Below are 25,420 nucleotides of genomic sequence, written 5' to 3' on the forward strand. Positions count from 1 at the left end.
TTCTTTACAGGTTCCTTTAGGAAATTTGCATTAAAATCGCTACAAATCAATAATCCCTTTTTTCTGCCTGAGATATCACAATAAGGAAAAGAAATTGGTCTTGAAAATTTCCCAATTATCCAGTGGAAATCTGTATACTGTAACAATCACAAATGTTATACTGTACAATAATTCACAAGCAAATGTTTCTATATCCTAGCCTATAAAAACGTACGTATCTCCATATTTTTGAGTACACGTACATTTTTATAAGAAAGTGACTTCTCCCTTATCCATGGTGGATCTATGCAGCTTATTTGTAACCACTTAATGAGAGATTCTGTCTCATTGGCCATAAAGTGTTCAGACAAACAAATACATTTCTTTCCAACAGCTGAGATCATCTTAACTAACAGCTCATTTACTTTATTTTTTATCCCTCTCACATTCTGATGAGCCAAGTTGACATTGAGACACATAATTTAGTTGTTAAAGGATATACAATATTGGATTTCTGTGTTAAGTATGATTGCCTTAAGTCGCCCATTTTATGTTCACAAATACAAAGGTGTGTCAAACATGGAAAAATAAAAAATCACAAGTATAATATTTAAAAGAAGGGTTCTGAATAATAGACAGGAGAGAAATAAATTTTTCTTTAAATTTTTTTAATTTATGAAATCAATATCACAGCCCAATAAGTAACACACACAAGTTTACACAGCACATAAGAATGAATAAGAGTAACAAAACTGTGATCTCAATTACATGACAGTAAATGTCAGCACAGTGAGGACAGGGTATATTTAAGAGATGACATGGATATTTTTAAGCACAGACAAACTTCAAAGGCAATGTGGTCATTGTGTTAGAAATGTGTTATTCCAGCTCCTTATCTTCTTTTATTTGTCTTTCCTTCTTACAAAGAATAAGATATCAAACAGGTAGTGGTTTTCAGGATATTTGTTTAACATTGTGTTTCAACATGTGCAAGAGAGCATAAACAAAACCTCTTAACAACTGAAGACACCATTATGTAGGCACTGTTTTGGCACTCAAATCTGAAAATGAGTAAGATATAATTATTTTATATTACTACATATAAGCAACAAAGTAGCTAATAACAGAGATGTAATACATGCAAACAAGAATTTAAAAAAGTAAAAATAATGAACTCTCAAGGCATATTTCGAGCAACTTGTAACAGAATACAGAAAGAACAGAAACCTCCTAAGAAATCATGACATATGTTATACTGCTGACCATAAAAATTGTATACCATGCATGTGGCATGTAACAAATGTCAAACAGGCATGAAGTGCAGTTTATCAGTCAGCGACATTGCTGCTCGTTTTTGTTGTAATCTCATAATTTGTGAGAATATGGAATTGATGCAAGAGGATCATTGCCAGTTCCTACACAAGGTTTGCATTTCAATTCCATTTTCTGACATTTGACTTTTCTATATAATGCCACATTATTTTCGAACAGCTTCATGGAGCTTTAAATTTTATTCAAAAGATCTGGGATATACAATAGGAACAGAGACAGTCCTGTGACATCTTTGGCGTACACCAAAAATTACTTTTATATCTTTCACACCATTAAGAACAACATACTGAGTTCCATCTGGTAGGAAGTAACTGGTCAAATCACATATCTGGTCCAATATCCCACAAGCTCATCTTTTGTTCACTAAGCAACAGTGTGGAACTGTATCAAACATCTTCTAGACGTCGAGGAACACAGCATCAACATGGGTACTATTATCTACTGCCACCCAAATTCCACAAAAGTATAGACTAATTAGTTTCACAAGGTTTATGCTCATGGAATAATGTTTATTCCAATGCTGTAGATTTCCAGTTTCCAAAAAGGTGCTAAAACATACATGCACTGCTGGCCATTAAAATTGCTACACCACGAAGATGACGTGCTACAGTCGGGAAATTTAACCGACCAGAAGAAGATGCTGTGATATGCAAATGAGTAGCTTTTCAGAGCTTTCACACAAGGTTGGCGCCGGTGGCGACACCTACAACGTGCTGACATGAGGAAAGTTTCTGACCGATTTCTCATACACAAACAGCAGTTGACCAGCATTGCCTGGTGAAACGTTGTTGTGATGCCTCATGTAAGGAGGAGAAATGTGTACCATCACGTTTCCGGCTTTGATAAAGGTCAGATTGTAGCCTATCGTGATTGCGGTTTATCGTATCGTGATTGCGGTTTATCGTATCGTGATTGCGGCTTATCGTATCGTGATTGCGGTTTATCGTATCGTGATTGCGGTTTATCGTATCGTGATTGCGGTTTATCGTATCGCGACATTGCTGCTCGCGTTGGTCGAGATCCAATGACTGTTAGCAGAATATGGAATCGGTGGGTTCAGGAGGGTAATACGGAACGCCGTGCTGGATTCCAACGGCCTCGTATCACTAGCAGTTGAGATGACAGGCATCTTATCCGCATGGCTGTAATGGATCGTGCAGCCATGTCTCGCTCCCTGAGTCAACAGATGGGGACGTTTGCAAGACAACAACCATCTGCACGAACAGTTCGATGACGTTTGCAGCAGCGACTATCAGCTCGGAGACCATGGTTGCGGTTACCCTTGACGCTACATCACAGACAGGAGCGCTTGCGATGGTGTACTCAACGATGAACCTGGGTGCACGAATGGCAAAACGTCATTTTTTTGGATGAATCCAGGTTCTGTTTACAGCAGCATGATGGTCTAATACATGTTTGGTGACATCGCGGTGAACACACATTGGAAGCGTGTATTTGTCATCACCATACTGGCGTCTACCCGGCGTGTTGGCATGGGGTGCCATTGGTTACACGTCTCTGTCACCTTTTGTTCACGTTGACGGCACTTTGAACAGTGTATGTTACATTTCAGATGTGTTACGACCCGTGGCTCTACCCTTCATTCGATCCCAGCGAAACCGTACATTTCAGCTCGATAATGCATGACCGCATGTTGCAGGTCCTGTACGGGCCTTTCTGGATACGGAAAATGTTCGACTGCTGTCCTGGCCAGCACAGCCTCCAGACCTCTCACCAACTGAAAGTGTCTAGTCAATGGAGGCCGAGCAACTAGCTCGTCACAAAGGGCCAGTCACTACTCTTGATGAACTGTGGTATCGTGTTGAAGCTGCATGGATAGCTGTACCTGTATACACCATCCAAGCTCTGTTTGACTCAATGCCCAAGCATATCAAGGCCGTTATTACAGCCAGAGGTGATTGTTCTGGGTGCTGATTTCTCAGGATCTATGCACCCAAATTGCATGAAAATGAAAATGTAATCACATGTCAGTTCTAATATTATATATTTGTCCAATGAATACCCGTTTATCATCTGCATTTCTTCTTGGTGTAGCAATTTTAATGGCCAGTAGTGTAAAACATGTTCGACAAGTCTAAAATAGATTAGGTAACAGTATATGCCTATAATTATACACATCTGTCTGCCGACCCTTCTTGAGAATGGGAATCATCAATACCTTCTTTTTCTAGTCCTTTAGAATGCTTTCATTGCTACAGTGTCTTGCATAATCTGTACAGAGTAATACAGGTATCTCATTAGGTCCTACTGCCTTTCTCATTTTTAGTTATTTTCCATTCCACTGTCACTTGTCCTAATATCTGTCACTTCCGTGTTTGTGCAATGAAAGTGAAAGGGAACCGTACAACATTTTTCCCCAGTGAAACAATTTTGGAATGCCAAATTCTGTATGCTGGCCCCCTCGGTGTCTACAACTACTTTGGTGTCAGTATTAATATTAAACAACAGGATAAACAGCTTTGCTCCGTTTACTGACTTTACATAAGACCAAAATTACTTTAGAATTTTTCATCACATTGGTTACCAGAATTTTACTTTCGGGTTCATTGAATGCTTCTCACTTTTCTCTGCTTACATTTATTTTGGCTTCATATAATTTTTGTTTGTCAGTTAGGCTTTGCCGTTGTTTAAATTTGTAATAATGTTATCTGGGTATTAAACCACAGCACTCCTTTCCATTCCTCACAACCTTGCTCAGGATATAATTGTCTTTAGCATACTGTAGAATGATTTTAACCATTTCCATTGACATTCCACATTCTCACACCTATAAACAAATGCTGAATGCCAATTGTTTAAATGATCTTTGAATGAAAGGCTAGTTGTCTTCAAGACAGCCAACTATCTAAAGAAACAGAGGGTGACCTCCGTTAGGCAGAAACATTTTGCAACCTTCCCTAACATTACTTTTAACACCAGTAATCATTGATATTATAATAACCATACAATAACTGATTCCCTCTTTTTTGTTTCTCAATCAGATATTTTAACTCTGTTAGTTACTACGAGTGATTTTCCAAGGTAATTTTCAGAGAAGACATTCACAACAATCTCATATGAATCCTTGTCCTTGGCACCAGTTTCACCAAGAAATTTTATCTCCAAGTGGCCTTTGAACCATTCTGTCACTAAAGCTGCTGAGGCAGGTGATCTATAAATGAATCCAATTAATATGCTTGACCTAATTTTAACCAGACTATTTTCTATTTTGAACCAGTGATAACGCCATTAGATCTTATCAAGTTGTTCACAGCACTACAAATGCCACAACTGGTGTCCATCCTATCCTTGCAGTATATTCTTAAATAGGAATTCAAGTCTCAGCTGCTACTGTGTGGTCATTATTATTGTTATAAGCAAGATTATTTGTATGACTTTATAATGAATGCTCCTGCAATCAGTACCACATTAAGGTTTCCTCCTCCTTATCTGCGAAGATGAAACCCATCTGTGATGTGGCTGAGCTAGTCCTCTTTCTGTATATGACATTTAATTCATCATCAAGCCTATGGATGGGTTCTTCTAACCAGAAGAGCCCTCAGGTACCCACAACATGAAGAGCTGCTTCCTTTATGTAGGGTACAAATGACCTACATTTCAAAAAAGAAATGAAGAATTTATCATTCAAGACTGTTGCAAATCATTTGAGTCTGCCACTTAAACACTCAACTCAGCTCCTAATTAGGGTATCATAATTAATTCTGAGGATGATGCTCTATATCCTGAGTCATATTTCCACCCTGTCTACAAGGCTATCTGCCTTCACCAATTCACAAAACCATCTAAAGAAACAAAGAATGATTTCTAAGACAACAAGGTGGCTGGTATCATTCATGCCCACATGCGCCCCTTTTCGTAGCTAGCTGTACCAAATGCCTTCAACAGCAAATGGCGCATCACAATTAAATCTAAAAACAACATAAAATAATTTCTGAGTTATATTTCAACAACTTTGTTTCTAGGTATGCTACAGTATGAGCCTGTTAAAATAATCAATGAGACCTTGAACTGAACTGGAGGAAATTATTTTTCCTAAATGATGTAAATATTAGGTTGCTAGATTGATGCACAATGCCATACAGTCAGATTCTGAACAATGGTCACAAGAGCAGTTAAAGTAACATGCACTTTGTTTTTACTTGCTCCTTGTCTCTCTGAATGCAGTGTAACATACTCTCATAATAAAACTAATTTTCATGAAAAAAAATAAATAAATAAATAAAAATAAATAAAATTTACGAGAACCCCTATGAGGTTATGACAAATGACGGTTCAAATACTGGTATGGTCAAAAGGAGTTGCAAAAACCACTGTCCCAGTCCTAACAAATACAAATATCTCCATAACACTGCATCCTGACAAACAAGAACAAATTTAATTCCACATATTCCTGATAATGACAGTCAATAAGCTTCCTGTTTTTAATGAGCGATCCTTGATTAACGAGTCATCCTGGATTATGAGTAAGCCTGTATCATCAACATCTTACAGTACATTATTCAAGATTGGTTAACTTTGCCCTTTTAATATCCATGATGGCCATGATGGCTGCCTACGACTCCCCACCACTGTTGCACCATTGATCCCTACTGCAATTCCATGGATCAGTTGAAACCTCTGGCATTCATGTTACGATGACTCAGCGAAACACTCACCTTTCCCACAGCCAGCAGTCAAAGGGCTGCATCTTCTCCCGTTCCTACATTCCCCCCCCCCCCCATGACACCATTCAGGGTATTTCCCCCCATATACACGTTTTTGGGGGGGGGGGGGTGTCTAGTACCAAGCGATGCAGAAGTTTATGCCTGCTGGAGCACATAGACCTAGATGATTGACAGGGGGTAGAGTATAGCGTACGTGCTGCACTTGCATAGCTAGCTCACCACCCTTCTCTCCACGTGAATATGCTGGCCAGTAGTGTGCGCTGCAGTCAGGCCAGCAGACCGGGTGGGGGGGCCGATGCCAGAGGGCAGAGGGGTGCCGAGGGCAGAAGGGGGAGCGAGGGCAGAAGGGGGGAAGGGGGGAAGGGGGGGAGGGGGGGCGAGGGCAGAACGGGGGCGAGGGCAGAAGGGGGGGAAAGGGGAGGCGAGGGCAGAAGGGGGGAAGGGGGGGAAAGGGGGGCGTGGGCAGAAGGGGGGAAAGGGGGGGGGCGAGGGCAGAAGGGGGGAAAGGGGGGGGCGAGGGCAGAAGGGGGGAAAGGGGGGGCGACGCCAGAAGGGGGGGCGAGGCCAGAGGGGGGGCGAGGCCAGAAGGGGGGGCGAGGCCAGAAGGGGGGGCGAGGCCAGAAGGGGGGGCGAGGCCAGAAGGGGGGGCGAGGCCAGAAGGGGGGGCGAGGCCAGAAGGGGGGGCGAGGCCAGAAGGGGGGGGCGAGGCCAGAAGGGGGGGGCGAGGCCAGAAGGGGGGGGCGAGGCCAGAAGGGGGGGCGAGGCCAGAAGGGGGGGGCGAGGCCAGAAGGGGGGGGCGAGGCCAGAAGGGGGGGGCGAGGCCAGAAGGGGGGGGCGAGGCCAGAAGGGGGGGGCGAGGCCAGAAGGGGGGGGGCGAGGCCAGAAGGGGGGGGGCGAGGCCAGAAGGGGGGGCGAGGCCAGAAGGGGGGGCGAGGCCAGAAGGGGGGGCGAGGCCAGAAGGGGGGGCGAGGCCAGAAGGGGGGGCGAGGCCAGAAGGGGGGGCGAGGCCAGAAGGGGGGGCGAGGCCAGAAGGGGGGGGCGAGGGCAGAGCAAGGGGTGAGAAGGGGTGTGGAGAGGGAGAAGGGTTGTTTGTGGAGAGAGAGAGGAGTGGTATGGAGGGGGAGGTGGGGCTTGGAGGGCAAGGATGGGGGACGGGCACGGATGGGGGACGGGCACGGATGGGGGACGGGCACGGATGGGGGACGGGCACGGATGGGGGACGGGCACGGATGGGGGACGGGCACGGATGGGGGACGGGCACGGATGGGGGACGGGCACGGATGGGGGACGGGCACGGATGGGGGACGGGCACGGATGGGGGACGGGCACGGATGGGGGACGGGCACGGATGGGGGACGGGCACGGATGGGGGACGGGCACGGATGGGGGACGGGCACGGATGGGGGACGGGCACGGATGGGGGACGGGCACGGATGGGGGACGGGCACGGATGGGGGACGGGCACGGATGGGGGACGGGCACGGATGGGGGACGGGCACGGATGGGGAACGGGCAAGGATGGGGAACGGGCAAGGATGGGGAACGGGCAAGGATGGGGAACGGGCAAGGATGGGGAACGGGCAAGGATGGGGAACGGGCAAGGATGGGGAACGGGCAAGGATGGGGAACGGGCAAGGATGGGGAACGGGCAAGGATGGGGAACGGGCAAGGATGGGGAACGGGCAAGGATGGGGAACGGGCAAGGATGGGGAACGGGCAAGGATGGGGAACGGGCAAGGATGGGGAACGGGCAAGGATGGGGAACGGGCAAGGATGGAGAGTAGGTGGAGGAGGGGTGAATTGGCGTGGAGAGGGAGGAGAGATGTGGAGTGGCATGGAGGGGGACGAGGGGTGTGGAAGAGGAGGAGGGGAGGAGGCACAGGAAATGAGGCGGAGGGGGTGGGAGGAGGCACATGATATGGGAGGAGGCACATGATATGGGAGGAGACACAGGAGGGGGAGGATTTGGTGGGGGGTAAGTAGGTGATAGGAGAGCGAAGGAGGGCAATGAGAGTTACAAGGGGGGAGGAGAGGGGAAGGCTGTGGGAGGCAAGAGGAGAGGGCGGCTATTGGAAGAGGATGGGAGGGGGATGACAGGGGAGGAGCAGGAGGCTGTGGCAGGATGTGGAAGGAGGGGGAGGAGTGGTGGGGTGTGGAGGGGTGAGGATGGCGGAAGGGAGGGGTGGAGAAGGGGAGAAGAGAGGGCTGGAGAAGGGGAGAAGAGAGGGGCGGAGAAGGGGGAAGAGAGGGGTAGTGAGGGGGGAGGAGGGGTGTTAAACACTGCATTCAGGGGATGAGTATGCAGAAAAAGCTGAGTACCTATGTCACATGAAAGCATCTTGGACAGTGGCCAGTGATGTAAGCCCACCCATTGCCACATGGCAGTGGGTGGAACTGTGGAAGTGCTTGGCTCCTGCTGGATGTTGCACCGGCAGGTCACCGATTTCAACTGAAGGAGATGGCTACTAATGTCCTCAATATGGTACTTGGCTGCAGCTGTGGCATGTGCCGTTATGCTTCCTCCCTCATAGGAAACTCCTGCCCTCTAGATGCCTATTTGTGAGCTGTTTGAAACATAAGCAATGTTATATATACACTATTATTTACACTCTGTCTCCCGTACTTCTCTCATAGTGATACTTGATCCTTTACATTGTTCAAATGTCCTTTTCTGTCTCACTAGCATTTGGCACATACGCTAAGTTCCTGCTTCATGACTGGCTCTGTCCTTTGCCAGTTTGTTCTTTGTTGGTGAGCAGCTTTTGGCACCACTATGTCGGAGGGGGCAGGTATCACGGTGATACTAGCAATATGATTTAATTTCCTCTTTATCTGCAGCTTTCTGTATAATCTTCTACAAGTTTACTTTAATAATTTAATACCTATTGTTAACGACTATACACGTACTGTGGTCTAAGCCTTTCATTAGCCCATGGAGAACAAAACTGACCTATGCAAACTGAACAGTACATGCACTGCTCTACAGTTTGGTGTTATTGGCCTGCGTGAATTTTGTGGTTTGTGCACTGTCCTGTTGTACCACACCTTATATCTTAGCAATTAGGAAAAATGTACTTGCAACAGTCAGAAATCTGTGGTGACTTTGCTTTTGTCACATTTTTAAGACCCAGTGATCGGGAATCTATTGGAACTTCCACAACCTTTTACTGTTTTAGTCTTTATCTATCCCCTTATGTTACATGTTTTGGTTAGTTGGCTATGGTTGGTGAATCTACTGCTATCATTAACATTGCTTCTCAAGGGACCTGGAGCAGCTTAATTGATGACATTGTCGCCAATGACACATCTCACTTCCTTGAGGTATCATAGTACTTTTGCTGTTTTGAGACATTGTCTGAAGACAATAAAACCTAACCAAATAATACCACTATGACTGATTATTATTATTATTCTAATTCACTGGTGCTGTTATCACAGCTTAACTATATCTTATTGAACTAAGTTGTGGCTGTTAACTATTTTCATTGGAGGTCATATTTTTCCAGATTGCACCACCTAATATTATTGACTTATATTTAGTTGCCATGACCTTAAATCCTACATGATACCCACCTTTAGTTACCAATTTACAAGGTATTTCTACGGTACTTAACCATCCTAAAGTATTTACTCTACAGACTTTATATTTAAAATAAAAATCTTGTAGCTATTCTGGCCTATCCTCAAAAAAATTACCCAACTTTTTGGGGTACCAAGGCTTCCCATACCTGAGCCAGGTGCACTTACAGCATTGGTTGGCATAATGCGCTTTTTGATGGCTTACCCAGCAAACTACAGGGTGCAACTCAGTGCATGGAGTGAAATTCTCAGGCGAATTGCACTGAGTGCATGTGACAGGGATTACTGGTTCAGCCCTTGGTTTTCTACCAAAATGTACAGTAATATCTAATCCCAACATCAAAAGAACAACCATATCTAATCCTGACATTATGAAAACACTACAGAGATGTGAAGCCCAAGGTTGTAGGGATTCCTAGAGTGGTTTTAAACTTAAGTCCAAGCTGCTACTTACAGATATTACTGCTGTCCACAATGATTCTTCAGCCCTCTGTCTTCCATCTGTGCTTTCTTACCACCTTCTACTCTGTAGAGGACAAGGGGTTATTTTTAGGAAATACGGTGCGAAATTGTGATTCAGTGTGTTTCAGTGCGCGATGCGCCAGCCTCACAGTAAACGGTGGATGAAGGCTGGCCGGCGCGTTATGCAAGTGACAGTTTTGCAACGAGCATCGGTATGTGTGTACGTATGCGGCAGCCATCAGAATGCAGCATTAGCAGAATTACGCACGTGCGGGCCGCGTGAGGCGCGGTTACGTTAGGGCATTGAGAACCTTCTAATAAACACGCCGCCGCTTAACCGTTGGATTCAGCAGCGGTTTGCACTATTTAAGGGCATCGGCATTCGGTTTGACCAACTGGGCGTTCAGTCACTGTCACGTCGTCATCATCAGTGACGCTGTCTCCGAGGACCAGTCGGTGGGTGGCGTTGCCCACTGCTGCATCGGTGACTCCCGGCATCATCACGAGCCATTGTGTCTGCGAGCTGGGCCGTGCCTCATGCTGCTAACTTCCTAACGCCTGCGCAGCCGCTGACCGAGCGCGGCGTCGTGTTCCCCAGACTGCGTGCATCAGCTCGTCTCCACCACGACACGAGCGGTGGGGCTGAGTTACCGGAAAATGTATTGGGAGAGCCACCAATAATGAGGAAGATTGCTAGAAACAGCCACCTTCTTCTACCCAGCCACGCCTTACAACCCCGACCACGTCACCCGCTCCGGTCATCCCATTACAAGTGGTGTCAGTCGGGCAACCTGCGCATCACACACTCCTGTTACAATTGGTGACAGTAGTGGTCTTCTCCCTGGATTTGGAGGAAATTGTGGCTCGTAATCGACGAGGATATGTGGCACCAGAGAAGGGCTACAATGGATCAGCAACTCCTGCAACATGACAAGTAAGTGCCAATTTTTCGTTTGGTGGTTTGAACCTGTAGCATAGTCCGTCTTCCCTTCCTGTTCTTCTTTCTGGGCTTACTGTAGTCTTGATTCGTTAGCTGGTAGTGATGGAGCAGTCTGTCAGCTGAGGTGGCTATTCAGCAGCTACTTGAGTGAGTGTCGGAATTAGAGATAGAGCTTGCTCGGTCTAAAAAAGCGAGCATTGAACGGTTTCCTGTTAATGCAGTAATTCTTGACACTAATGCTGCGTCTTTGGTCACCCCTTTCTCAGGAAAAGTTGGGGAGAATGTTATGATTTTTTTTGAGAACCTTAGCACGGCCGCTAAATTGGGAAATTGGGGTGCAGAAACACTTTTGCGTGTGGCTAAGTTGAAAGTAACTGGGGATACCAGAGCGTATGTTACATGCCATGAAGAATTAAGGGATGCTCGGACATTTGAAGTATTCGAAAAAGGGTTGCTGGAAAGATATCGGAGGAAAAATACGTCTAGGTATTATTGGGAACAATTGAATAGAATGTACCAAAGGAATGGGGAGTCAATAGACGCTTTTGTAGATCGAATTCGAAAAATTAATGTTAACACCTATGAGCTAACGGATTCCGATAGGGTTAATGAAGCCATTCTGCAGGAAGCTGAGCAGAGGGCACTAGATGAATTTTTGCGGGGAATACAACCCGAAACCTCCCGCAAGATTAGGATGGAATTCCCTAAGACTCTCAATGAGGCAGTTGGCTATGGCGTTAGAGGAAGTAGAAGCAGTAACAAAGGCGCGGGACAGGAAAGCAATATTTAATGCAGAAATAAAATGTTTCAGATTAGGTGGGATGGGACACATTAGACGCGATTGCAAGGAAGTGCAGTGCAGGAAATGCAGACATTGGGGTCATCGGGAGCGTAACTGCAATGGGTCCTGGCAGAATCACAATAGGAAACTGCAAGGTGGGCCTCATCCCCATCAGTTAAATGGGGCAGGGGGTGGTGTGTTCACTGTGCAACACCCCCGGTAAGGATTAATGATAGTGCAGAATCAGTGGCAGACTTTTTTCTGACCGGCTTGGTGAGGGGCAGACAGTGCAAAATTTTATTGGATACCGGGTCTCAGGCGAGTAGAAGTGTACTCGGTAAAGTAGAATCAAAACCACGACGCTGGGGTGTGGGTAGGGGACAGGTAAAGTCACTCGGATCAGCGGTGTTAAACTTCCAAGTGGAAATGAGGAACTTCCAGGTGAAGGTAGAAGTTCTTTCAGTTGTTGGCAGTAGCTATGATGTCATACTCGGATTGGATTTCCTGGTTGCGCATCACGCAAAAATTAACCTGGAACAGCATACAGTAGAACTGGACAGAATACAATTTCGCCTAGGTTCTGCGGCCGAAAAACCATTACTGTCGCAAGGAACCACCCAGACGTTGAGTGGGTCACCTAAACTGCGTACATGGTCCCTTAGGGTTAACTCGCGGGATACTATACTGAAGGGTATAGGGAAAATAATCTGGGAAAATGTTGGAGCTAGCGTGCTGGTAAATTCGTTGTGTGTCGTTGAACCTTTGTCTGAGAATGGACCGCTGGATAAAATGAAGTGTTTTACGAGCTGTAGTGTGTCCTACGTGCAGGAGATAGAAGGAAAAAAAGGTTGTGCCTGTCAGTATTGATAATTTTGGCATTGAAGAGGTGCAGTTAGCATGGGGTACCATAATAGCGAATCTGGAGATAATAGGAGAAGATGAACTGGATAAAGATTTCGCAGCAGATTACACAATGCCGGGAGAGTCTGTCAGCTGGTCCGCACTGAGGGGTTGGGGTTGGGTTGTCTGGGGAAGGAGACCAGACAGCGAGGTCACTGGTCTCACCAGATTGGGGAAGGATGAGGAAGGAAGTCGGCCATGCCCTTTGAAAGGAACCATCCCAGCATTTGCCTGGAGCGATTTAGGGAAATCACGAAAAACCTAAATCAGGATGGCCGGACGCAGGATTGAACTGTCGTCCACTGAGGGGTAAAACAGCACATTTAGAAGGGTAAGACAGAGAAGTCATGGAGAACCTTTTGACAGAATATAAAGAGTTATTTAATTATCATGGTCCACTGCCCGCCACACCATTAGTTCAGCATTACATCCCCACTGGGAATGAAGCACTGGTGTATAAACGTCCATATTGTGTTCCAAAAAGTTTACAGCTTGTCATGGAAGAATTTATTAATCAACAGCTTAGGGATGTGATAACAGAAACCAGTAGTAGCCCCGGGTCTGCTCCGGTCGTAATAGTGGGTAAAAAGTCACCTGATGGGGGCAAGGCATATCGTTTTTGTTGTGATTATCATTTCCTGAATCAAAAAACTGTATCTGATGCATACCCAATGCCTAATATCACTGAGCTCTGGATAATTTGGGTCAGTGTCGGTACTTCACGACCTTGGATCTTCGAAGCGGGTACCACCAGTTGGAGGTCACCCAGGAAGACCGACCGAAGACAGCTTTTTCAACACCTACAGGTAATTTTCAGTATTGGTGAATGCCTTTCGGACTCAAAAATGCTCCAGCAACCTTCCAACGGTTACTAGATAGCATGTTACGAGTGCTGAAACCTAATCAGTGTATGGTATATTTGGATGACATAATTGTTTTCTCAAAGGACGTGCAAGAACATGTGCGCCATTTGCGCGAAGTTTCCGATTGTCTGAAAGCAGCGCGGTTAACTCTTCATACGGAAAAATGTCATTTTTTGTTGCAAGAAGTCCGTTATTTAGGTCATATTATAGGACAGGAGGGTGTCCGCACGGATCCAAAACTTGTAGAGGCGGTAATGAATTTTCGGACACCTACAAAAGTAAAAGAGTTGCAATCCTATTTAGGTCTCGCCAATTTTTACAGGAGGTATATTCCAAAATCTGCGGAAATTGCAAGGCCACTCATGCAGTTGTTGAAGAAGGGAGCAAAATTTAACTGGTCAAAAGAATGCAAAGAGGCTTTTCAAAAGTTAAAAAATTTGTTAACATCTAGTCCAGTTTTGGATTTTCCAGATTTTAGTAAAAAGTTTATATTATCTTGTGACTCCAGCAATTTTGCTTTAGGTATCGTATTATCTCAGGAAATAGATGGGCAGGAACATCCGATAGCATATGCTTCCACACAGCTAAATAATGCAGAAAAAAATTACTCAACAGCCGAGAAGGATTTATTGGCATTAATTTTCGGAATAACCTATTTCTGGTGGTATTTGTATGGACGATGTTTCAAGGTGATTACTGACCATGCAGCACTTACGTGGTTGTTAGGGCTTAAAGACCCAATGAGTAGATTAACCAAGTGAGCTTTGCATCTTAGTGAGTACGATTTTGAAGTGATTAATAGATCGAGTAAATCGCACAGAAATGCGGATGGTCTGAGTCTTAAGGTATGCGCCATGGAATGCACAGGAATAAATGAGAATGAATGGGTGGAGGCACAAACTGCCGACACAGATTGTCAACGATTTACCTCACAGCAACAGTTCATCATGGAAGACAGGATATTGTACTGTAAAACTAGGAACGGTCCACACATAGTCGTAACAGAAAAATTGAGAAGCGAAATTTTAAGGCAAGCACATGATTCAATGTTTTCTGGTCATTCGGGTCGAAGAGCAATGGAAAAGAGGGTAGCACAGAGTTATTGGTGGTCATTGCGTAAGCAAGATATCGATCAGTACGTAAAGAATTGCATTCAGTGTGCTCAATGGGCGGAACTGAGTCATCAGCAAATTGTGTTGCAACAACTACCGGAAGTGGATAGACCTCTCCAATTACTGGGCGTAGATGTCTTCGGAGCATTTGTGCAAACACCAGTGGGTAATCACTATGTTTTAACAATAATAGATCATTTTTCGCACTATGTGTCTATGACAGCTATTCCGGACCAGCGAGCCAAAACAGTGGCTCACGCCTTGGTACATCAATGGATATTGAAATTCAGAACACTTGAAACTATAATTACAGATCAAGGGTCTAACTTCATGTCCGATTTGATGAAACAGTTATGCAAGTTGTTGCATGTAAAGAAATTGAGAACGAGTGCGTTAAACCTGCAGGCTAATGATCGGACCGAGAGAGTTCATCGTACAATAGCTAAGATGTTAATTTATTATGTAAATTCTCAACCCAACAACTGGGATACCCTATTGGCGTTTGTAACCGCGGCGTATAATTCAACAGTGCATGAAAGTACAGGATTGTCTCCATATGAAGTACTGTTCGGTCAGAAGATGCCATCTCCGTTTGAATTGCTCAAGACCCCACCAGGAACCGATATTTCGGCTGTTAAGGATTTATCCACAAAGTTGAAAACAATCTGGCGGCAGGTGAAAAAAATGAACACTAAAGTGTTAGAGAGACAGGACAAAGTTCACAGTAGAAAGGCAGCTTTACCCAAATATCATGTAGGACAATGGGTGATGATGACTAATCCGTATGTGCCAAAGGCAAAGCGAAAAAATTTGTATCCTGTTATCAAGATCCTTTCCAGGTGATCAAGATGACATCGCTGGTGAGTTTCAAATTACAGCTTCCAACTCGCCCTACTATTGTGCAAGTGAGCCGAATTACGCCTTTCAAGGGGAATTTTGAGGAACTTCCTTCATTGTCTGCAGTAACTTTAAGTGGAGAGAAAAATGAATCTAAGAAAAAGAATAAGAAAGAAGTAGATAAATAAGAGAACAAAGTTAATTGTGGAAGCGATCAGACATGCTATTATGCTCTTAGGCCATGCGTAAAAAGGAAGAGCTAATGTGAGTTGTTTTTCTTTTGTTTCTCAGGAGGTGTGACGTTCTGGTAAGAACAGCAGTTCCAGCATCATGGGTTGCACTGAAGAGGGAAGGTGTGCACTATCTCTCAGCATAGTTATTCTGTTTTGCTGTTGCAACTTAGCTGAAGCCTTGAGGATACGTCCTGTATCATGTGGTGTTTAGTTCTCGCGACAAGGGGACATAATTATGTCCGGACATCAATGGACCTTAAGAGTGGACTGTAATATTTAATGAACTTCATTCCATGGTGGCTAATCAGTCAAGGTTTAATGACACACAGGGAGAATATCAGCTACTATGATCAGCTTTTGCATGCAATGCGCGGGCACCTAACCACGGTACTGTTACCTTCGGAACAACTTTGGGAAGGGTTACGGAAAGTTCAATCTGAATTGCCCACATCCCTGGAGCTACTGAAGACATTAACAGATGAACACTTATCTCTGTACTACAAAATGGCCACTGTTACCAGCACGTGGACGGGTACCCTGCTGAGAATTCATATCATAATACCATTAACATGTAACGATTGTAAATTTGAATGTTACGTCTTGCTTATGTATCCAGTGAAGTGGGAAATTTTGCAGAAATTCGTACAATTAACCATACGGGAAATACTGTTAGTGGCACATAACAGACAAGCTCATGCGTTCCTCACTGCACAAGACTTGCTGCATTGTCGAACAGGTCCAGTTACCATCTGCCCCGCGAAATTGTTACACACTGTTTCAAATCTTGCGAGTATTCTCTATTCCGCTCTCAAGAACCAGTCGTGGAATGCCCTAAGGAAATTATAGCAGGCACGGAGCAGTTCTTTCAGCAAGTGGGTCCACATTGGGTATTTTCAGTAACGGAAAACACAGTCGTTATTTGCATTTGTTACGAGCAGGGTAAGCAAGGGAGTACGCAAAGAATAGAATTGCAGGGGAAAGAACTGTTAATTAACGGCACACAGTGTGACATTTCAGGGCCAACTTTCCGCTTCCCAGCTGTGATTACTGGAGCTACAATCATGAACGTAGCACGCACATTGATCTAGGTACCCGACCAAGCGGTGCAATTCATCACGAAAGAAAATCTCACTCTTTTGAATAGCACATTAGACCCGACTTTGCTCGCCTCTTTGGACCGGATGCTAGCAGCTCAGGATGGACGTATAACTATGGAACATCTTTTTCAACGAGTGCATGAGTACCGTAATGGGCATAAGCAACACTTACTAGTTATTGGATAATCAACCACCGCCACCTGTATTTTTATCTTTGTCGTAGGAAGGTAGCCCAAATCCCGCCCCTTCCAACCTTTAACCTAAGGGTCCAGACAAAATCACGGAACAGTTGTGAGGCACTGCAGCAGAACACTGAGTAATGTTTATGGACAAAGATTGGACTGAGGATAGAAGTGACTGAACACAGTGTAAATAGTGAATCAATCGCATTTTGTGGTGTTTGTGAAGTGAAGTGTACTTGTTTTGACTTTTTGGTTGAATTCGGGGACGAATTCTTTTCGTATGAGGGAGGAATTGTAGAGGACAGGGGGTTATTTTTAGGAAATACGGTGCGAAATTGTGATTTAGTGTGTTTCAGTGCGTGATGCGCCAGCCTTGTGACAATTGGCGGATGAAGGCTGGCCGGCGCGCTATGCAAGTGACACAGTTTTGCAACGAGCATCGGTACATGTGTGGCAGCCATCAGAATGCAACATTAGCAGAATTACGTAGGCGTGGACCGTGTGTGGCGCGGTTGCGTTAGCCAACTCATCGAGAACCTTCTAATAAACATGCCGCTGCGTAACTGGCGGATTCAGCAGCGGTCTGCACTATTTAAGGGCATCAGAGGTGGGTGTCAGTATTTGGTTCGACTGACTGGGCGTTCAGTCGCTGTCACATCGTCGTCATCAGTGATGCTGTCTCCGAGGACCAGTCGGCGGGGGGCGTTGCCCGCTGCTGCATCGGCGACTTCCGGCGTCGTCAAGAGCCGCCGTGTCTGCGAGCTGGGCCGCGCCTCGTACTGCTAACCTCCTACCACCTGCGCAGCCACTGACCGAGCGCGGTGTCACGTTCCCCGGACTGTGTGCATCAGCTCGTCTCCACCACGACACGAGCGGTGGGGCTGAGCTACCGGAAAATGTATTGGGAGAACCAACAATAAAGAGCAAGATTGCTAGAAACAGCCACCTCCTTCTACCCAGCCACACCTTACAACCCTGGCCACGTCACCCGCTCCAGTCATCCCATTACAACTCTTATGATAGTTTTTCTTTCCATCAGTCATCCTTCTTTTCCATCTACCCACTTTGGAAAGGTCCTGCCCTCAAATTGCATTGAATGTTCCTGCTGTAGAACCAGGTAACCAACCGCTGTCTTCCATTGCTTAACCATCTTCATCTTCAGTGATTCTTCTGACACGAAATACACGATTTGTCACGAAACTGCATGTTTTCATACTGGGTGGTATAGTCAAGTGACCTAGGCCTGGCTGTCACTACATAGCGGTGAGTGGAACTGCGAAAGCACATGGTTCCTTCTAGGTGTTGCAACTGGGTGCTGCATCTCCAGCTGATGAAGATGGCTGCTAATGCCCTAAACATGATACTTGGCTGTGGACCATGCTGTTACAGAATCACTTGGCGCATGGTTCATATCCCTGTGGTAGACACAGGTGCAAGACCTGTCCAATTCACCTACCCAGCACATCCTACTCCAGTCCTATCATGGGCTTATATTATCCCATCAGAGGTAGGGCCACTAGCTAAAGCAGCCATGTCATATAGCATCATACACCACCTCTGCTGGAATTTGTGCTCAGCATTTTATGTGGACATGATCACCAAACATCTGTCCACCCATGCTAATGGTCTCTGCCAAAGTGTGGCATGTTTTACCACCAACTGGTGAAACCCTGTGCTGAGCACAACACACTCAATTTCAACCTGTACTGCACAACCTGTGCCATCTGGATCATTACCCTCAGCACTTATCACACAGATGGGAGTTGTCCTTGCAAAATATTGTTAGTTCTCATAAACCTCCTGGTCTCAGTTTTTGATAACCCACTGCATCCACACCTAATCTCCCTTTCCTCTGTTCTGTCACCCACTTCCAATCCCTTCCCTCACATCATCATCATCATCATGGAGCACTGCACAAACTTGCTGATTCCAGTGCCTGTTTGGTGCATTCCTATCCCTTGCATCTGCTAACTCTTCCTCCTGCATTCCTATCTCATACACCTGCTGCCAGCCTCTCTTTCCCAATCCTCCCTCCAACTCCATGGCTCCCTGTATATTTTCTCCCCTCACCCACTTCACTAGCTAAAGATACGGGTGTGTGTGTAGGGGGGGGGGGGCATGGAGGGGGAGGAGGGGGTCTGGAGGGGGTAGGGGGTGCAGACGTGCGTGTATGAACTCTAGCACAAAAAAAGTTTTGTCCAAAAGCTAGCATGGTTTTCAATTTGATTGTATGCCTATTGATGACTCAATGTCTCTACTACCCAGCAAGTTGTTACATCTGCTCCTAAATTATTTATTTTCTGCCATAACTTTCCCTCCTATATCTATTACTGGGATTTAGTTAAACTGCATAGAGTGAGACAAACTACAAAAAATATAGTAATGGCTGGCTGGTAACAGTGATCTGGTATGGCTTCTCTATCGTTTCTCTATACCAATAAAATATCTAAATGAGTGCCCTTCATTCCCTAGTTTTAAGACAACCTCAAAATTAATTTTCAGCCAGTTAACATCTGTAACAGATACAATGTACTATTTAAAATACAGGGTGGACAGAAACAGTCTGAAAAACGTGTACAACATTGCAAGGAAGGTTATGCGAAGAAATAATTGTTAAGAAGAAAAACTGATACATTGTGCAGTTTCCACTTTATTTATAATTAAAGTTAGGCCATCAGGTTGTTACACACACAAATTCAAGCACTTGCACATGCTAAAATGCAGTAACATACAGACAAATGTAGGTCTGTGAGTTCCCACTTGTTCAAATGCTCTATAAAAGTTAAAATGTACCTTTTTCAGAAGTGATAAATTTAAGTTTGATGAGCAAAAGCTATGTTCGTTCAGTCTGAGGAAACTGAACAAAAACAAGTTTGCCAACACTGTCTCTGTCTCTGGCAGCCTGCTTGAATTTGTGCATGCAACAATGTGTTTGGCTAACTTCAATGCTAAATAACTCTGAAATGGTGCAACATATCAAATTTTTTCCTTAACAATGATTTCTCAGTGCATCCTCTCCTGCAACACTCTTACAACTTTTCAGACTGTTCCTGGCCACCCTGTATATGTACTGTAGTTGCAACAAAGGTGATGAGACCTGAGTTTCTCCTGGAATATACAACTTTCAAATAACTTCTGGGAATTCAGCCAGGTAACACTTTCAGCGACCGCCGATATTTCGGCGGGAGAACACCCCGCCATTTTCAAGGCAAACTGCAACGAACAGGCGGCGTACATGCAAATTTAATACCTCAGTTCTCCGACAGAAGCAGGAAAGATAGCGCGCGCGCGCGCACACACACACACACACACACACACACTGAACACTAGTGCTACCAAAGATGACCAAAGTCAGAGCTATCGATAGTGAGACTATGAATTCGCAGGTGAGGCAGCACTGACTCTGTTCCTCTGTTTTTTGACAAGGGAGAGAGCCGGATTCCAAACAGAGTTTAAACAGAAACCTCCATCCCTGTTAACGAGGTTGCTCGCTAATTTAATCTCAACTGCCTCCCTAATGACACTGTCCCAATAGCTGGACGTGCATGCCAATATCTCGGTGTTATTATATAACATGGGGTGACCAGTATCCAAGCAATGTTCGGCAATAGCAGATCTATTTGGCTGCTGTAATCGTGTGTGCCGTTTATGCTCAGTACATCTGTCCTCCACGGTCCTGATGGTTTGACCAATACATGCCATGCCGCAGCTACAAGGAATACGATATACACCCGCCTTACGCAGTCCAAGATCATCCTTAACGGAACTCAAAAGTGCTCTAATTTTAGATGGAGGCCGGAAAACACATTTCACATCGTATTTCCATAAAATACAACCGATCTTATTGGACGTGTTTCCTACGTAAGGCAAAAAGGCAGTAGACTTAGGTGTTGACTCAGAATTATCATCAATCACCCGATGTACAGTTGGTCAATAGCGCAACGCACGTTCAATCTGTCTATCACTATAACCATTTTGACGAAATGTAACTTCAAGATGGGACAGCTCAGCTGGCAAAGTCTCAGCGTCATAAACGACATGTGCTCTGTGTACCAAGGTACGAAGTACCCCTTCGCGCTGAGCCGAATGGTGACAACTATTAGCTTGTAAGTAAAAATTGGTGTGAGTACATTTCCTGTAGACTGCATGTCCCAATGATCCACCATCCTTCCTCCTAACCAACACGTCGAGAAAGGGAAGGCAACCATCCTCTTCCACCTACATCGTAAAACGAATGTTCGGGTGGATCGAGTTCAGATGTTCTAGAAAGACATTCTTCAAATTCTCCCTACCGTGAGGCCAAACAACAAAGGTATCGTCAACGTATCTAAAGAAACAGGCGGGTTTTAAAGGCGCCGACTCCAATGCACGTTTCTCAAAGTCTTCCATAAATAAATTTGCGATCACAGTAGATAACGGACTACCCATTGCAACTCCATCTGTCTGCTTGTAATACTGGTCATTAAATAAAAAGTAAGTGGATGTCAACACATGCCTAAAGAGATTAGTTAAATCAGCACCAAACCTGGCTTCAATTAACCGCAATGAATCAGACAGAGGAACACGAGTGAAGAGAGAGATCACATCGAAACTCACTAAAATATCAGAGTCATTCAGCCTCAGTCCCTCCAAACGACGTAAAAAATCAGCCGAGTTCCTGATATGATGTTCACTCCGTCCTACTTGTGGACTCAACAGAGAAGCAAGATGCTTGGATACACGATATGTCGGAGAGCCGATGTTACTCACTATAGGACGGAAAGGAACCCCTTCCTTATGAACCTTTGGAAGGCCATATAACCTAGGGGGAACGGCACTATAGGTGTTAAGCCTCTTGATTGTGTCCTGCGACAAACCACTTTTCTTCAGGAGGCTGTTGGTCTTTCTCTCAACACTTTTCGTGGGGTCAGCATCAATTCTCCGATACGCTGAATCAGATAGTAAACGTTGCATCTTTTGTACATAATCATGTTTATTTAAAACAACGGTGGCATTGCCCTTGTCAGCAGGTAAAATAACAATACTGGGATCAACTTTGAGAGAGCGTAAAGCAGTCCTCTCTGCTGCTGTTACATTACTCTTGGGTGGATGGGCCCTAGTCAAAACACGGCATGCCTCCCTCCTAACTTCCTCTGCAGCGTCAGGAGGTAGTTTGCAAACTGCCTGTTCAATTGAACTAATAAAATCAACTACCGGCAAATTCTTCGGAGTGGGTGCAAAATTTAAACCCTTCCCTAGCACGGATAAGGTTGCGTCGTCAAAAGATTTCTCTGTGAGATTTATCACAGAACGTCGAGATAATACATCCGACTCCGTGCGATGAAAACGTTCAAACTTTGCCAAATGCCGGGCAGTAACGGAGTTGTACTCCCAGTCAGCTTGGGTCCATGAGGCACCGTCCAACCAATCCCAAGTGAAATCAGACACTTCAGATGCAACCATTAAATGAAAACGATACAATTCTTTGGAAATAGAATCCAAACGTCGACGAGTAAAACGAATCCTTTCGCGAACAAGAGCCAAGCCAGCACGATGCTTGATACGATTGGCGGCAGGAGAATTAATATGGTGCACAACCTTAGCAAATGTTGGGACATGAGTTTCATCACGACACCTCAATAAAAACGACAAAGCACATTGCAGTCTAACTCGACAGCTACGAAGTTTATCCAACTTACGTAAACACCGATACATTTCCTCCCCGTAGAGGTAAACAATGTGAGACCTGAGTTTCTCCTGGCGTATACAACTTTCAAATAACTACCGGGAATTCAGCCAGGTAACACTTTCAGCGACCGCCCATATTTCGGCGGGAGAGCACCCCGCCATTTTCAACGCAAACTGCAACGAACAGGCGGCGTACATGCAAATTTAATACCTCGGTTCTCCGACAGAAGCAGGAAAGAGCGCGCACGCGCGCACACACACACACACACACACACACACACACACACACACACACACACACACACACACACGATCAAAGTCAGAGCTACCGATAGTGAAACTATGAATTCGCAGGTGAGGCAGCATTGACTCTGGTCCTCTTTTTTTGACAAGGGAGAGAGCCGGATTCCAAACAGAGTTTAAACAGAAACCTCCATCCCTGTTAACGAGGTTGCTCGCTAATTTAATCTCAACTGCCTCCCTAATGACACTGAACAAAGGTGATAATTAAGTAAACCAAGATATGTAGAATTATTCTATGTGATGTATCACGTCAATTAAATAAGAAAGTATTATCATGTCCTGTAATGATACTGCTAAAGAGTACTTCAAGAAAGATATCTGTTTAGATACAGGATACCAGGTACAATAAATCAATATATTAAATTTAAAATGCCGACAGCTGCACAAAACAAAGGCAGTTAAGAAAGTAGGAAGAGAAAAATGAGAAGCAATGCTATACAATGAAGGTGGTGGTGGTGATAGTTACGGTGCCAGTAATGCTAGAGGTAATAAGCAGATCTACAGCCTGGGCTTAATGACACATGCATTAGTCTAGGAAATGAAACTGAGCAAATCACCTAAAGTTGGACAGATAACACACACAAAAAATAACAAATAATAAAATAAAATGTTTACCTTATATGTGTCTGATTCAAGGTATATTGTAATTATACTTCTCCTATTCTTATCGCTTTTACAAGCAGACTGACATTGTTATTTTTCAGTGCCATACGACAAGCATTGATGACTGAGACTTTAAACCTGCCAACTGAAAGGGAACAGTATTAAAAATAAGGAAGCATTAGTTCCCTTTCTACAAGTTCAGTAAATTAAAATCCAGAACAGCAGACCATAATATGCAATATTTCTACAGAATAAGGATGAAATAAATATAATCACGGATACTGAAATGAATTAATATTTCACACACAGGAGAAGGAGAAAAACATAGCATTTACCCAAACACCATATGCAGTTATATACGCAATTAGATACTACATAAAATATGGAACACAGCCTCTGAAAGTGGTTTATGTATAAAGTAATCATGTCTCCCCCTATGCGTCTGTAACCTTATATTTCCGTTACACTGCAATGAAGAACAATAATACGCAAAAATACAGTTGTGCATCTGATGAATTAATAGTGGTTATGACAATCCCTCAAAGCCAGTACTATATCTGTTACACAATGATCTCGAAACAAAATTAAGCACAATTTAGCATCACATAGGTAAAGAAATTATGTGCTTTAGAAGTAAGAGTCAGCAACAGAAATTCACGCAAGAACTCAGTATCTGTGCACTCTGAATCTTTTGCTTCTAAAGTGTTATGTATTTAACCTATCAGACAGGTATTGCCAATGATTATTGTACATGATGCAGGCCATTGCTGTAAATCCTGCTCTGAATGCTAAATGTCTCAGTAGATTTATTACTGAAAAATAACTATTTATTATATCTCTCTAGGCTAATAGGCAAAATATGCACTGTATGAACACCTGACCACAAGAAGAAAGAAAACACTAATATGTTATGCCATGCTGTGAAGAACTCATAACCACTCATTCCAGAACCTTTTTCAAAAAGGTATTTGGAATCAACTTCTCAAAAGATTATAAATACCGTATTTACTCGAATCTAAGCCGCACTCGAATCTAAGCCCACCTGAAAAATGAGACTCGTAATCAAGGAAAAAAAAATTTCCCGAATCTAAGCCGCACCTGAAATTTGAGACTCGAAATTCAAGGGGAGAGAAAAGTTTTAGGCTGCACCTCCAAATCGAAACAATGTCAGTCCATTGTAATATGAGACACAATTTAGGTCGAATGAATGACGATACAGCTACAGTAGTTTGCTTCGAGTCGTAAGCTTAGCAGTTAAGCTATGCGTCAGGCACTCCCTCCGTATTTATCCGGGTACCCTTCCTTTTTCACGTGCTTCGTCTGGTTTGAATTGATTGCTTATTTTTCTTTGATATGATAAGTGCCGTTCTCTTTGTTATAGGTGTTTACGTCACTCTAAGCTAAAAACGTATTACTATACTGTGTCATGCATTGTTTGTTGCATTCTGTGTTTACTGCCTGTCGCTGCTCGCGGCATGGCTTGCTTTTGTGCACGCCACCACTGCTTACAATTTTTTAAAAAAAGAGAGAGAGAGAGAGAGAGAGAGAGAGAGAGAGAGAGAGAGAGAGAGAGAGAGAGAGAGAGGAATCGTCTCATTAGCAAAACAATGGCAAGATACTGCTATTTGTTGTTACTTACACTGCTGCTTTCTTTGATAACGATCAACAAGAACCAAATAATAGAATGCGTATGATAGAACATGTTCTGAACAAGAGTTTAGTGAACATTTTTCTTCGTTTGAAAATCTTTGAAGACGCCTCTTTAGTACATTACATTCTGCACTGAAATTAGAGTCATCTTAGATTTAAAATTCTAGTCAATTGCCGTGCTTCATTTCTGACTGTATCACTATTAGGCACAAGAA

The 25,420-nt window shown here is 44.4% G+C and overlaps 1 protein-coding gene across 4 annotated transcripts in view; it reads right to left on the reverse strand.

The window, feature by feature from the left end:
• Positions 1-678: 678 nt before the first annotated feature.
• Positions 679-25,420, reverse strand: part of LOC124721652 (Bardet-Biedl syndrome 2 protein homolog) — a 170,057-nt gene continuing 145,315 nt past the window's right edge. For all 4 annotated transcript variants that reach the window (XM_047246721.1, XM_047246719.1, XM_047246720.1 and 1 more), the window contains 2 exons: positions 23,568-23,700; positions 679-1,040 (listed from right to left, as the gene is read on the reverse strand). In XM_047246721.1, the coding sequence (XP_047102677.1) occupies positions 23,600-23,700 (101 nt within the window). In that variant the 3' untranslated portion in view covers positions 679-1,040; positions 23,568-23,599. The remainder of the gene's footprint in view (positions 1,041-23,567; positions 23,701-25,420) is intronic.

This window comes from Schistocerca piceifrons, chromosome X (genome assembly GCF_021461385.2).
Source record: "Schistocerca piceifrons isolate TAMUIC-IGC-003096 chromosome X, iqSchPice1.1, whole genome shotgun sequence".
Taxonomy (NCBI): domain Eukaryota; kingdom Metazoa; phylum Arthropoda; class Insecta; order Orthoptera; family Acrididae; genus Schistocerca; species Schistocerca piceifrons.